Genomic DNA, 11,150 nt, shown 5'->3' on the forward strand with positions numbered 1-11,150 from the left:
AGGGACGGCGAGGTGGGTGGGGAGGCAGCGGAGGCTTCTGCCTCCCCACTGCAATCCTTCGGAAAGGATTCCAGTGGGAGGCACGCAAACACTCACAGCCCACAAGTGCAAGCAAACACAACGCACAAAACTCACAGCATAGGTTGCGAGTGCTTGCGCGCCTCACACATTGGTGCTTTTCAAAGGACTCCTGTGGGGAGGCAGAAGCCTCCCCTGCCTCCCCACCCACTGCACCTTCCTGCTCTGGAGTGCACCTGTTGAGCGCGGGGTGCCTGTCAAGCAGAACCAAATAAAGGGATCTAGTGGAGTTTCCCAGGAAAAGTTGAGTTCAGGAGTTGGACCCCAAAAATTACTTTCCATCACTAGCTGGGAAATGAACTTGAAAGCTTTAAGTTCTTCTTATTCCGTTGTCTTTCAGAATGCATTCCAGAGGGCTGGCTGGGGTTGGCAAGACCAGCAATTTTGTGGCAACTGAATGACAGTCGCAGTGCCAGCCTCAGCATGTCTACTTGGAAGTAGCCCATTGAATTTAATGGAATTTCATTCTAACACTTGGGCTACCAGCATCTCCCATATGCACTTCTCAGGGAGTCAGCCCTATATAGAGTGAATACCAGGAGACTGGCAGCCCAGGCCTATGTATGTCTACTCAGAAGCATGTCCATTATAGCCAATGGGACTTACTCCCCAGTAAGTGTGGATAGGATTGCAGCCTTGCTCCAGAGTCAACCTGCACAGATTGTGCATTGAGACTGCAATCTTTTGCACACTTACCTGGAAGTGAACCCCACTGAACATGATGGGGCTTACTTCTGAGTAAACATGCCTAGAACAGAGCTGTTGGTAGAGCGGTTTGTTCCCCTGTGAGTAAGATAGGGTTACAGGCTAAGTCTTTTTGAGCACAATGGGCTTAATTCTGAGTAAAATAAAGAACACTGTTTTCGAACACCTCTAGCTGTTGGACAAGCATCAGCTTTGGTAGACAACAGTTTGCTTTGTTGTGCAGCATCTGGAAGTGAGACCTGCCCACGAAAGCTCATATGCTGCAATATATGTTTTTGTTGTTCAGGTGCTACAGGGTACTTTGTGGTTTTGTGGGAGTTTTTCTTATAGAACTGGTAGAGCAGATCCTGCCAGAAAAGAACTAAATTTGAGGTAAGTCCCATTGATCAATGCAGCTTGTAAAGGTTTTGGATTAAGGTGTATTTATTTGTGCTAGAAATGTTTATTTGGAAATAAGTTCTGTTGAGTTCCCCCCACTCCCCCCAAAATTAAATGGTTCAAATAAATGCTTAGGATAGATTAACAGCAGTAATCTGTTGTTACAGATTTTTCTGTAATTTTTTTAAGTTAATGTCTGTTTAGTTAACATTTTAAAGTTAATATCTGTTTTCTTTCTCCTGACTGACCGATATTACCCAATGGTAAGGAAAGATGTTCATATTGACATGAAGGCAGTAGATCCTGTGCATGTTTACGTGGAAGTAATTTCCACTCTGCTCAAGCAGGCTTCCTCCCAGTTTGGTGCTCATAGGATTGCAGCCTTAATTGTAAAATGTTACCTAGTGGCATTCATTATTGTGTGCAGTTGGACAGTTCTGGGCCCCAAGTGAGAAACTGTAAATTAAAAAAAACTGTATTCAATTGAGTTATATGGAGCAAAACTCTCCCATCTTGGAGGAAAGGTCTGTATTAATTTCAGTGACAGTCTATGCAGAAGGTGCCTCGTTCAGTCCATCAGGAGGGCTTGGAAACCTCTAGTCTGAAACCCTGGAGGATTGCTACCAGTCAGTGCAAGCACTGCTGAACTAGACTCATCAATGGTTGGATTCAGTAGGCAGCTTCCTGTCTTATTAACCTAAGAAGGAAACAATGATCACAGACTGATTTCACTGTCAGTCCTTATAAGTAATGTCTTTTAGAGCTTGCTGAAAGGCATGCAAGCAATCTCATAAAGTAGTCACCAATTACAAACTGCAGATGACATGTTGCACTCCAAATATTCCTAAATTTTGTTCAGTTATTTCCCTGCATAGAAAGGATGCTTATAAGAGTGTCTGTTCTCTTAGGAGTGATTTTTCTCTTCATACTATAGGAGTAGCATTCCAGCAGCAAAACTGCAAATGAAGCTCTGGATATGCCCATAGGGCTTTTCTGTTGCTGTTTTGGGTCAAGGTCAATATATACTGTACTGCACAGGCCTGAAAAGCAGTGAAAGTTAATGATGTCTGATGAATTTGGTGACTTGGAGATACAGCAGTAACTGTGGACAATTGCCGAATATGATTGTCACTGTTTACTTGTGTATGTCCAACATAGGAGGAAATAGATCTTTTTTTCTGCATGCCCCAAATTCCCTGGTGTATGTGTGTGTTTACAATGACAGTTTTATTGTTTGCTTTAGTTACAGGCTGTTGCAAAGCCAACACGCAGTTTTAAAAGTACACAAGTACAAATTTGTGCTGAATATAATGTATACTTTAAAACGGAGCCAAGAATCGAACACGTTCTCCAGCCTCTCTAAGCATTTGCAAGCCGGACATTTTTTTAGCATCACTTCATATATAATCTCAATACATTTAGCATCAGAGGTGGCCCCACCCAACAGACACAGTATGCAGCTCTGAGGTGCGGTAGAATTCCAGCAACTTCCAGTCTCAAACTCATCAGGAATAGTGGTGGGTGGTGGGGAGGAGCTCACAATTTCCTTCTCTTCTGACCCAGTTTCCTTGAATGCCACCTTGTCCCTGGGCTGTTCCTAATTGCAGTCACTTTTTTCTTGCTCTCATATACAAATGAATGGAGCAAAAGTGTTCACTTGCTTCTATAGACCAGAGAAAAGGGGCAAGTGGGAAATACATCTGAGTGGGGGGGGGGCATAAGTCCTCCCAAAGGAAAATAGATGTAGGGGTGTGATATCCTGTCCTCTCCCATTGCAGCCTCTTTCCTTTGTTTCATTCACTTGGATGAATCAGAAAAACAGAATTATGGTTTTCTTTTTTTCCTTTCTTTTAAACTTGAGGAACCAACCTTGACACCCACTCCCCAGCTCACACTCCACGTGAGATGATGACCAACAATATCAATGTTTTGCCAAGAGCACAAGCTCTTGATTGGTTTTACAAATTGGTCCTTACATTTGCTCGTGAAAGCTTCTATCATCGAACTACCAATGTCGAATAATACCTTTGTTAGGAAGGCAGCTAATAGTTTCAGTTTTCAGGCCCTTTGGGGCTAGATGTTAAGCCATCAATAATACTATTATTATTGTGATATTTTTGCACAGGTGTCCCCCAAAGGGCTTGAAATTTCAACGCAAAAGGGCTTGAAATAATATCTATATTATTATCTTATACACACATAATAATATCTAAGTTTAGTAACGGTGCACGCTTATACTCTGCCATGTTGCACACATGCATACAGAAGATACAGAATGGGTGGAATCTGAAAAACTATGAAGCTAAGCACTAGGGCGGTTCAGCCTCCTTCTCATCTGTGCCTCCTGCATTCTTTGGAAATCTTAATTATGATAATCTGTAGCTCATCCAATGCTGTCAAAAGATTACAGTAGGCAAAGCTTCTGTGTTTGTGTGAAAGCATTTTTAGGCACGTGCACAGGAATGTTTAGGTCTGGACTGGAGTATATTCGTGCATGTATATATCCGTAAGCTGGCTGTCTATACCCAACAGCTGAGATTTAAAGAACCAGTAAACTAGTTTTGTACAGTATATCCAAAAGTCTGTGCCCCTGCCCCAGCACAGGGCATATTGCTGTTCACAGAAGACAATCCTACTGGATTCACACAAGTTCTACAATGTGCCTAAAGTAACCTTTTGGATCTTGGCCAGTGTGTAATGATCTCATTCACAGAAACAAACCATTATAACATAAACATTTATGGGCACCAGATCAAATGTTTTCTTTCTGTGCAGTCAAACTTGTTGAAAGGTTCTTCAATTTAATCTGCTAATGGGAAAAGGAAAAAAAATCCTGTGCCTGTTCATTTTGGTGCAATCCACATCTCATTTCAAATTACCATTTAAAATCTTAATGGTGCTGCAATGCTAAGGGAACATTCGGCTATTGGCTCCTGTGCACCCAATATGTTGTTGGCTTAATACCTGTATATTTGCTGAACAAGCTAAAACCAGAGTTTTCTAGCAAGTTGTTGTTTCTCAGCTGTGTTGAATTTAATTGCAACAGAATTCTGTGTTCAGAGCTATACAGTCTCTCCTAATCTTTTGTGATCTAATTTAGTACTATAATTATTTACTAACTAGCAGATTCTTTTACACACACAAACACACACCTACTCTTTTCATGCATAAGTTTCCAAAGAGGTTAATTGTCCACATTCATAAAATGCAGAATCCAACTCTGTTAAATAGTGGTGTGTATTGAGAAGAAATTAGCGTGAACAGTAGATGCGTGCAGGGTCAGTTAGGGTCAAGCTTATTTACTGAGATTTTTTTGGGACTTTGCTCTCTATAGAGCCAATGGAACTTATTATCTATGTGGTTTTGCTCTCTATGGAGCAAAATAACATAGATAATAATTTCCGTTGGCCAAACTTATCTTTTGAAGTGAAGGGAGAAACTGAACCAATAAAAATGATCATTGTACTGGTGCCCCAATTTTAAAAATGGTTACTTGGAAGTAAGTCCCATTGGTTTCAATTAAATTTTCTTATAAGCTAGCATATTTAGAATTCCACTTGTTTTATTGTTCTCAGGCCAGCCACCTTTTTCCTAAAGGCTGTTACAATGTGGTCAAGGTAAACTTGATGTGTGAATTATGTGCCAAGACCACAGGTCTTACTGTATACATCGCCACAAACACTTCCAAACCGGCCTGCTGAGCTGCAACCTGCCCTTGTTGTGACAACCTGCTCTGGTGAATTGTTAGCTTGATTCTACCATGCTTGTCAAACAAACAACTGCCCCAATCTAGCAGCTGATGATGCATGTTTGACTGGAATGTTATAAATAAGCGATGTACTGGTTTTATGAATTGGCTGCTTTTTATCAGTAATATATACAATGGAAAGCACCATGATAAAAAACAAGAGAGAGAACAACAGTAAACCATTTTTGTACACTGAAAAGTGCTGCAGAAATGCTAAATAATCAGATCACAATTTTAATAAACATAACTTTTAAAAATCTCTCTGTGATCCTAAGTACAAGAAATAAGCGCCAGGGGTGTCGTTATTGACTGCAGGTTCATCCCCACCAATGGACTATAGAACTGTATCTGAGACCTGCAAGGAACACTCGGTGCCCTGCTCGGACTCCACCCCTGGGCTAGCCTCAATGTCCAGCACAGATTCCTTGGCAGGACAACGGGCTGCTGGGGCAACCCTTGGAAGACCAGCAGCAGCAAATGCAGCCCGAGAACGTAGCCGAGTACAGACCCTACGCCATGCCTTCCTGGAACTGCAGAGGACCCTCCCCTCAGTGCCGCCTGACACCAAGCTCTCGAAGTTGGATGTGCTGCTCTTGGCCACCACCTACATTGCTCACCTCACCCGCAGCCTGCAAGATGAAGAAGAACTGCCCAGGGAGGGTTTGGGCATACTGAGAGGGGATGGCTACCTGCACCCTGTTAAGGTAAGCCACTCAGAAATAAGCAAGGTAGTATCCTCAAACCAGATCTCAAACGTGAGTATGAAATTTTTCTGAGAGTCCAAGCCTAGGCATGTCTACTCAGAAGTTAGTCCTCTTATAGCCAATGGGGCTTGCACCCAAGCTAGTGTGGAAAGGATTACAGTCTGAGTTAACACAACTCTTCATTAGACAGAACCACAGCAGCCATATTTAACTATAGACTGCTTGAGATTACTGCTGATGCAGGCAACATCTATTGTAGGTCTTTGGGTGCCCTTCTGCAATCAGCTGGAGCTGGGTATCTTGTTGTGGTTCCATATTGCACTTTATATAGTGCGGTATTCCCCACAACAGTTCTGCAGTGCCCATTCCCGTAGCCACGATCCTGGTCAGTCTCATTTGACACAATGGGATTTACTCCCTAGAAATTGTATTTAGGATTGCAGTCCAATTAGCGAAGCTCCCTCCAAAGTGAGTATTAAAGTGACTCCTGCTTTTCCTGGCTACTGCCCCTTAATTAGTTATTTCCTGAATTAGCTTCCACCCAACTTAGTTCAGGAAATGACTAATTAAAAGGCTGCTAACAAGAAGTGCTTTAAAGCATGCCAGCCAGGCAGCATCTCACTGTTTCCTATTCCTTTCTGTCAGTTGGGCTGCTGCCTCCCCTATGACTCTGCTGTTACATTAAGCTCTGCTGGGGCAGCTTTCTTCCTCCACATCCCGCTTACAACTTGGATAGTATTAGCTGGGATAATATGCAAAAGGGGCTTCTCCATGGCTGGCCGCATGCAGGTTTTGGGGCTCTGTTCCTATGACCTTCCACCACTGTGTACTCCCCCTTTTTCAGGATGCTTTCAGTTTATTGAATGGCTGTTTTTATCCTGGAACTAGTTTATCCACTGTTGGTTATAAAGTTATCTTTACACCTTTTTTCCTTAATTGTTGGCCATCCTGGGAAAAGTGGGAAAAGCTATAGGTGGTGGCATAACTAGAGGGGGTGCAAAGCACTAAGTTTTGCAGGGAGCTTCACTGCAGTGTGCAAGCGGCTCCTCCTCCCCTTTGGAGCCATTCTAGACAGTGGGACCATTTGCCTCTGGTTTTCTCCCACTACCCGGAATGGCTCCAAAGAGAATGAGGAAGTGCTGCTTTCACACTGTGGTGAGGCTCCCTGCAAAACTTAGTGCTTTGTACCCCCCTCTAGCTATACCACTGGCTACAGTTGACAAGCAGCAAAATGAGAAGCATGGTAATCCCTGTCTGAATTACACAAGGTGCTTCTGTAGTCACATTGGCATAAGCCATACTGGACAATGTTGCAGCTATGAATTCAACAAAATAAGCCATGCTTTTTCTTATTAGCCCAATTTCAAACTAAGGGTGCAATCCTAACCCCTTACGTCAGTACTTTCCAGCACTGACATAAGGGCAATGCAGCTCCTAGATAAGGAAACAAACATTCCCTTACTTTGAAGAGGCCTCTGAGAGTGACACCCAACTGCAGGATGCAGCACATGTCCCATTGGCACTGCTATGCCAGTGCTAGAAAGCACTGACACAAGGGGTTAGGATTGCGCCCTAAGAGTGTGAAACTTACAGAACAATCCTGTGTATATCTACTCAGAAGTAAGTTCCATTTATTTTGTAGACCTTGCTCCCAACTATATAGGATTACATCCTTACTCAGCTGTATGCTGATCAGAGATGACTAATGATAACATTGAACTTCAGTCCTTTGGTTACTAGGGAGTAAGTCTTTTTCAACTTGGTGAACTTAATTTTATGGATGTCCAGCTCCTTGTTGTTTTTAGGTGCTTAAAAATAATTAAGAGTGACAAGTTTCTGCCTGCAAGCTTTCTTCTGAGTATATATACGATTTGACTGCATGTGTAGCATACAGTTGTGATATAATTCTTCAGCTGTTATCAAGACAAAGAATTGCGCACACATGCACACCAGTTTCTGGGGGTTAGTTATACCTGAATATTTAGAACCTACCAAAAAGCTATGGAGACAGACAGGCAATTCTTTTCTTTTTAAAAATAATCTCCACTTGCAACATGCGGGATGTATCGGTTTTCCAAGAAATATAGTAAGTATATCGGACGAATGCCTTATACTGAGTCAGTTCGTTGGTCCATTTTGCTCAGCTTTGTCTAGCACTGACTGGCAGCAGGTCTCCCAGGTTTCAGACTGAAATATTTCTTTCCTCTACTTAGAGATGCCAAGAATTGAAACTGGAATGGGCCACAGCTCAGTGGTAGAGCACCTGCTTTGCATACAAACACCTGGTGCATATCAGTTGGGTGGTCTTTATATGTGACATGTGCAATTGAATGTCATGCATGCTTACTAAAAGCAATTTATTTTTTTTTTTTTAATGGGATTTACTTTTTTCCCTATGAAATGTATTTAAGGTTGAAACTTTAAATTGGTTTTTGTACTTCCTACACCTGCAATTGGAACACAACATTCAATTCATAACTGACTTTTTTCTGCTTGCTATCTCCACACTAACAAATGTGCAAAAAGTTCAGAGTTGCTTTTAATGCTATTTGAAAGACATTGCCTAATTCTCTAACCAGTTCTGGCTTTGGTAATATTGTAAGACAATAACTTGTGGATATTGATCTTATTTTGTATAGTCCCCTATCTTTCCATGTATTCTTCCTAACTGAAAACTTTGTACAAAGATCTGTTTTAGAGGCATAGCAGTAGAAATACTCTGTGTACTACACACGGGCTACCAGCACACATAAATAGGAATTAAAACAGACATCAGTGAGATATTGTCACAGTATTAAAATGTATACTGTATTGCCATTTCATTATTCACTGGCTAGTTTGTTTTACTGCTAAGACAAAGACTTTAAAGTTTTCATGCATTGGAGGTACAACTTTTGTATGTGTGTCCACAGTAATAATCATAAAGCAACAACAACAACAACAAAACTAAAAAGCCTGATACCTAGGCAGTACTAATCTATTGTGCACTTTTGTGTGTGTTTCTTATAGAAATGGCCAATGAGATCAAGGTTATACATTGGAGCTACAGGACAGTTTCTGAATCACTCCGTGCAGACAGAAAATACAAATCAACCAGAAACCTCAGCAAAATCACAAATGTGACCTATATTTTTCTCTTGAATACTGTTGTATTTATTATGCCAGATATATTTAAGTTAAAGTACATCTTCAAATGAGTACAACATTTTTCAGTGATAGCTGGAACTGACAGCATCTGGAAGAGGTGTGCATATTGAAACTTAAAGGTTATTCGTGTATTACTTTAGGTTTGTTTCTTCACATTCAAAAGCAGTTGACTCGTGTAAATAATATACTATAAAGCATTCCTTCTAGGATGACTCCCATAGTTTCCGAAATGGCAAAATGTACATTTCCAAATGAGAGACTCTCCAAAGGATATTTTCCATATCAGAGATCCTTGAACTCCTGACTCATGTTACAGTGCTTGTGGAAATGGATTACTCCCTTTTGAAAGAGAAATAGCCAGTGGCATACCTGAAGGAGGGCAAGAGGGGCAAATACTCTGGCAACCAGACTTGGGGGGTGCCGCTGTGCTGCCATCCACTCCCCCATGACATGCCCTCTGCAGCATTCAGTTGGCTGCCAATAGTATTAGCATGCTGATCTGAGGGCTGACCCCAGAGACCGTACTCTGGAATGATTATTTTTTTTTTTGTCTTAAAAGGCCTTCTGAGGGCCAGGGAGGCTATGTGCAACTTCCCTGGTCCTCAGAATACCTGGGCAAGGCAGCAGGTGTGGGGGGTGGCACCTCCAGGTGTGCCCCTGGAGGTGTGCCCCAGGGCAGCACAGTGGTGAGGAACGACACTGGAAATAGCCACATGTAATATGTAAACAGGCCTTTACAAATCCATGCAATGGACAGTGTAAAACTGTTCACATCAATCCAGGGATCTTCCATTCAGTTTCATGAAATAAGTGCTGCATCACCTGCTGCTTCAAAACACTGATTGTGAATCACTAGTGGGCACTCCAGCTGAAAGTTTTAAGAGCTGATGGACTAGCTGGATCCTTGTTCCCAACAGCAATCACCAAGGTGTGTTCTGGAAGTACCCAAGGCAACATCCCTTCTCTCTTATTTGCAGATGACCTGTTTCTGAACACAGGTCATCCACATTGCTATTTTGGTGAATAGCTATTGATTGACTTCTATTGAAATTCTATGCATGCTTTCCTGGAAGTAAGTCCCATTGAACACAATGGGACTTCTGAGTTAACCTGCAAAGGATTGTACAGTTTCTGTGATTGAGAACCTTGTGCGTGTTACTCAGTCAAAAACCAGAGTAGACTTGTTTTAGCTGATCGTACTGAGTGGATCAAGGAAACAACAAGACTCCAGAACTGCACAGATGTAGGCCTTGCACTTAAGATTCTCTGTCTCAGCTAAAGTGAGTACAATTGAGGTGCTAGTGCAGTGAAACCTAATTTCATAACATGAGCTATAACCATTTTAGAAAGAAAAGTCCTAACATGTACAAACTCTCTGTACTACACATTTTTACAAAGTGTAAATTTTCCACTTGGATACTAATTTTGGATGGTCTTAAATTTTATTTTGCTTTTTTTCTATGATAGAGTGAATGTGTGTCCATAGTAAAGTGCATTGCTGTAACCAAAAAAGCAGTGTGGCATATAAACAGTGTAAGCAGCTTTGTAGCCTAAATCTAGCAATAATATGTTTACAATATAAATTAAATATTGCTTGTGCTTCTCTCTGTCTTATGGCCTGTATTAAATGTTTGGGGTGAGAGGTTATGTTATTACGGCTGCAATCCTAACCACATTTTCCTGAGAGTAAGCCCCATTGAACAAAATAGGTCTTACTTCTCAGTAGACCTGGTTAGGACTGTGCCCTACATGACACCACTTTTATGCGCTTTATAGATGAAGTGATCTGCTGTGCTCATTCCAGACAATTGAGCTTGCATGCTTGGATTTAGTTCCATTTGCATGTAAGCAACAGTAGTTAGAATTAAACGTATAATAAAAGACTTCTCTTACTGTCTTATACCCTTTATGCAAGATTTACAGAATTATGCTACCCATGAGATTTGACTTAAATACTTTGAAAGATAATGACAGTTTGAAAATATGCAAAACTGAGAAGCCAAGAAAATCAAAGTGTAAGAGGAATATATGAGAAAAGCTTCCCTGTCGGGCAACCCTATCCTAACATGTCAGGCTGCTGATGGAATACACTTCTACTGTCATAAAATGGCTGCTGACAGCATGCAGAGTGCTCCATTGGTGGTCCTTTTGGGACCACTGCCACAAAAGGTGGCAGCACTTCCCAGCCATTGTCAATTCCGAACATGCCCACTGGACCAGTTAAGGTAGGTTGGGGTGGGCAGGGAGGGGGTGAAATTGGGTAGAGGTGGTGGGGAGTGGTGGATCCAGTAGCAATAATGAGCACTGGATCATATCCTGTATTTTCACAGCTTTTCCACCCCTTTTTTCTCCTCAAACCTGCGCCAGCACTGGTGCAGGTTTGAGGAGAC

The 11,150-nt window shown here is 41.8% G+C and overlaps 1 protein-coding gene across 1 annotated transcript; it reads left to right on the plus strand.

The window, feature by feature from the left end:
- The first annotated feature begins 5,238 nt into the window (after positions 1 to 5,238).
- TCF24 (transcription factor 24) lies at positions 5,239 to 8,736 on the plus strand. Its single transcript, XM_066626595.1, has 2 exons — positions 5,239 to 5,613; positions 8,623 to 8,736. Exons 1-2 carry the CDS (start codon positions 5,239 to 5,241, stop codon positions 8,734 to 8,736), a joined length of 489 nt encoding a protein of 162 aa, XP_066482692.1.
- The last annotated feature ends 2,414 nt before the right edge of the window (positions 8,737 to 11,150 follow it).

Source organism: Tiliqua scincoides, chromosome 4 (assembly GCF_035046505.1).
Source record: "Tiliqua scincoides isolate rTilSci1 chromosome 4, rTilSci1.hap2, whole genome shotgun sequence".
Taxonomy (NCBI): domain Eukaryota; kingdom Metazoa; phylum Chordata; class Lepidosauria; order Squamata; family Scincidae; genus Tiliqua; species Tiliqua scincoides.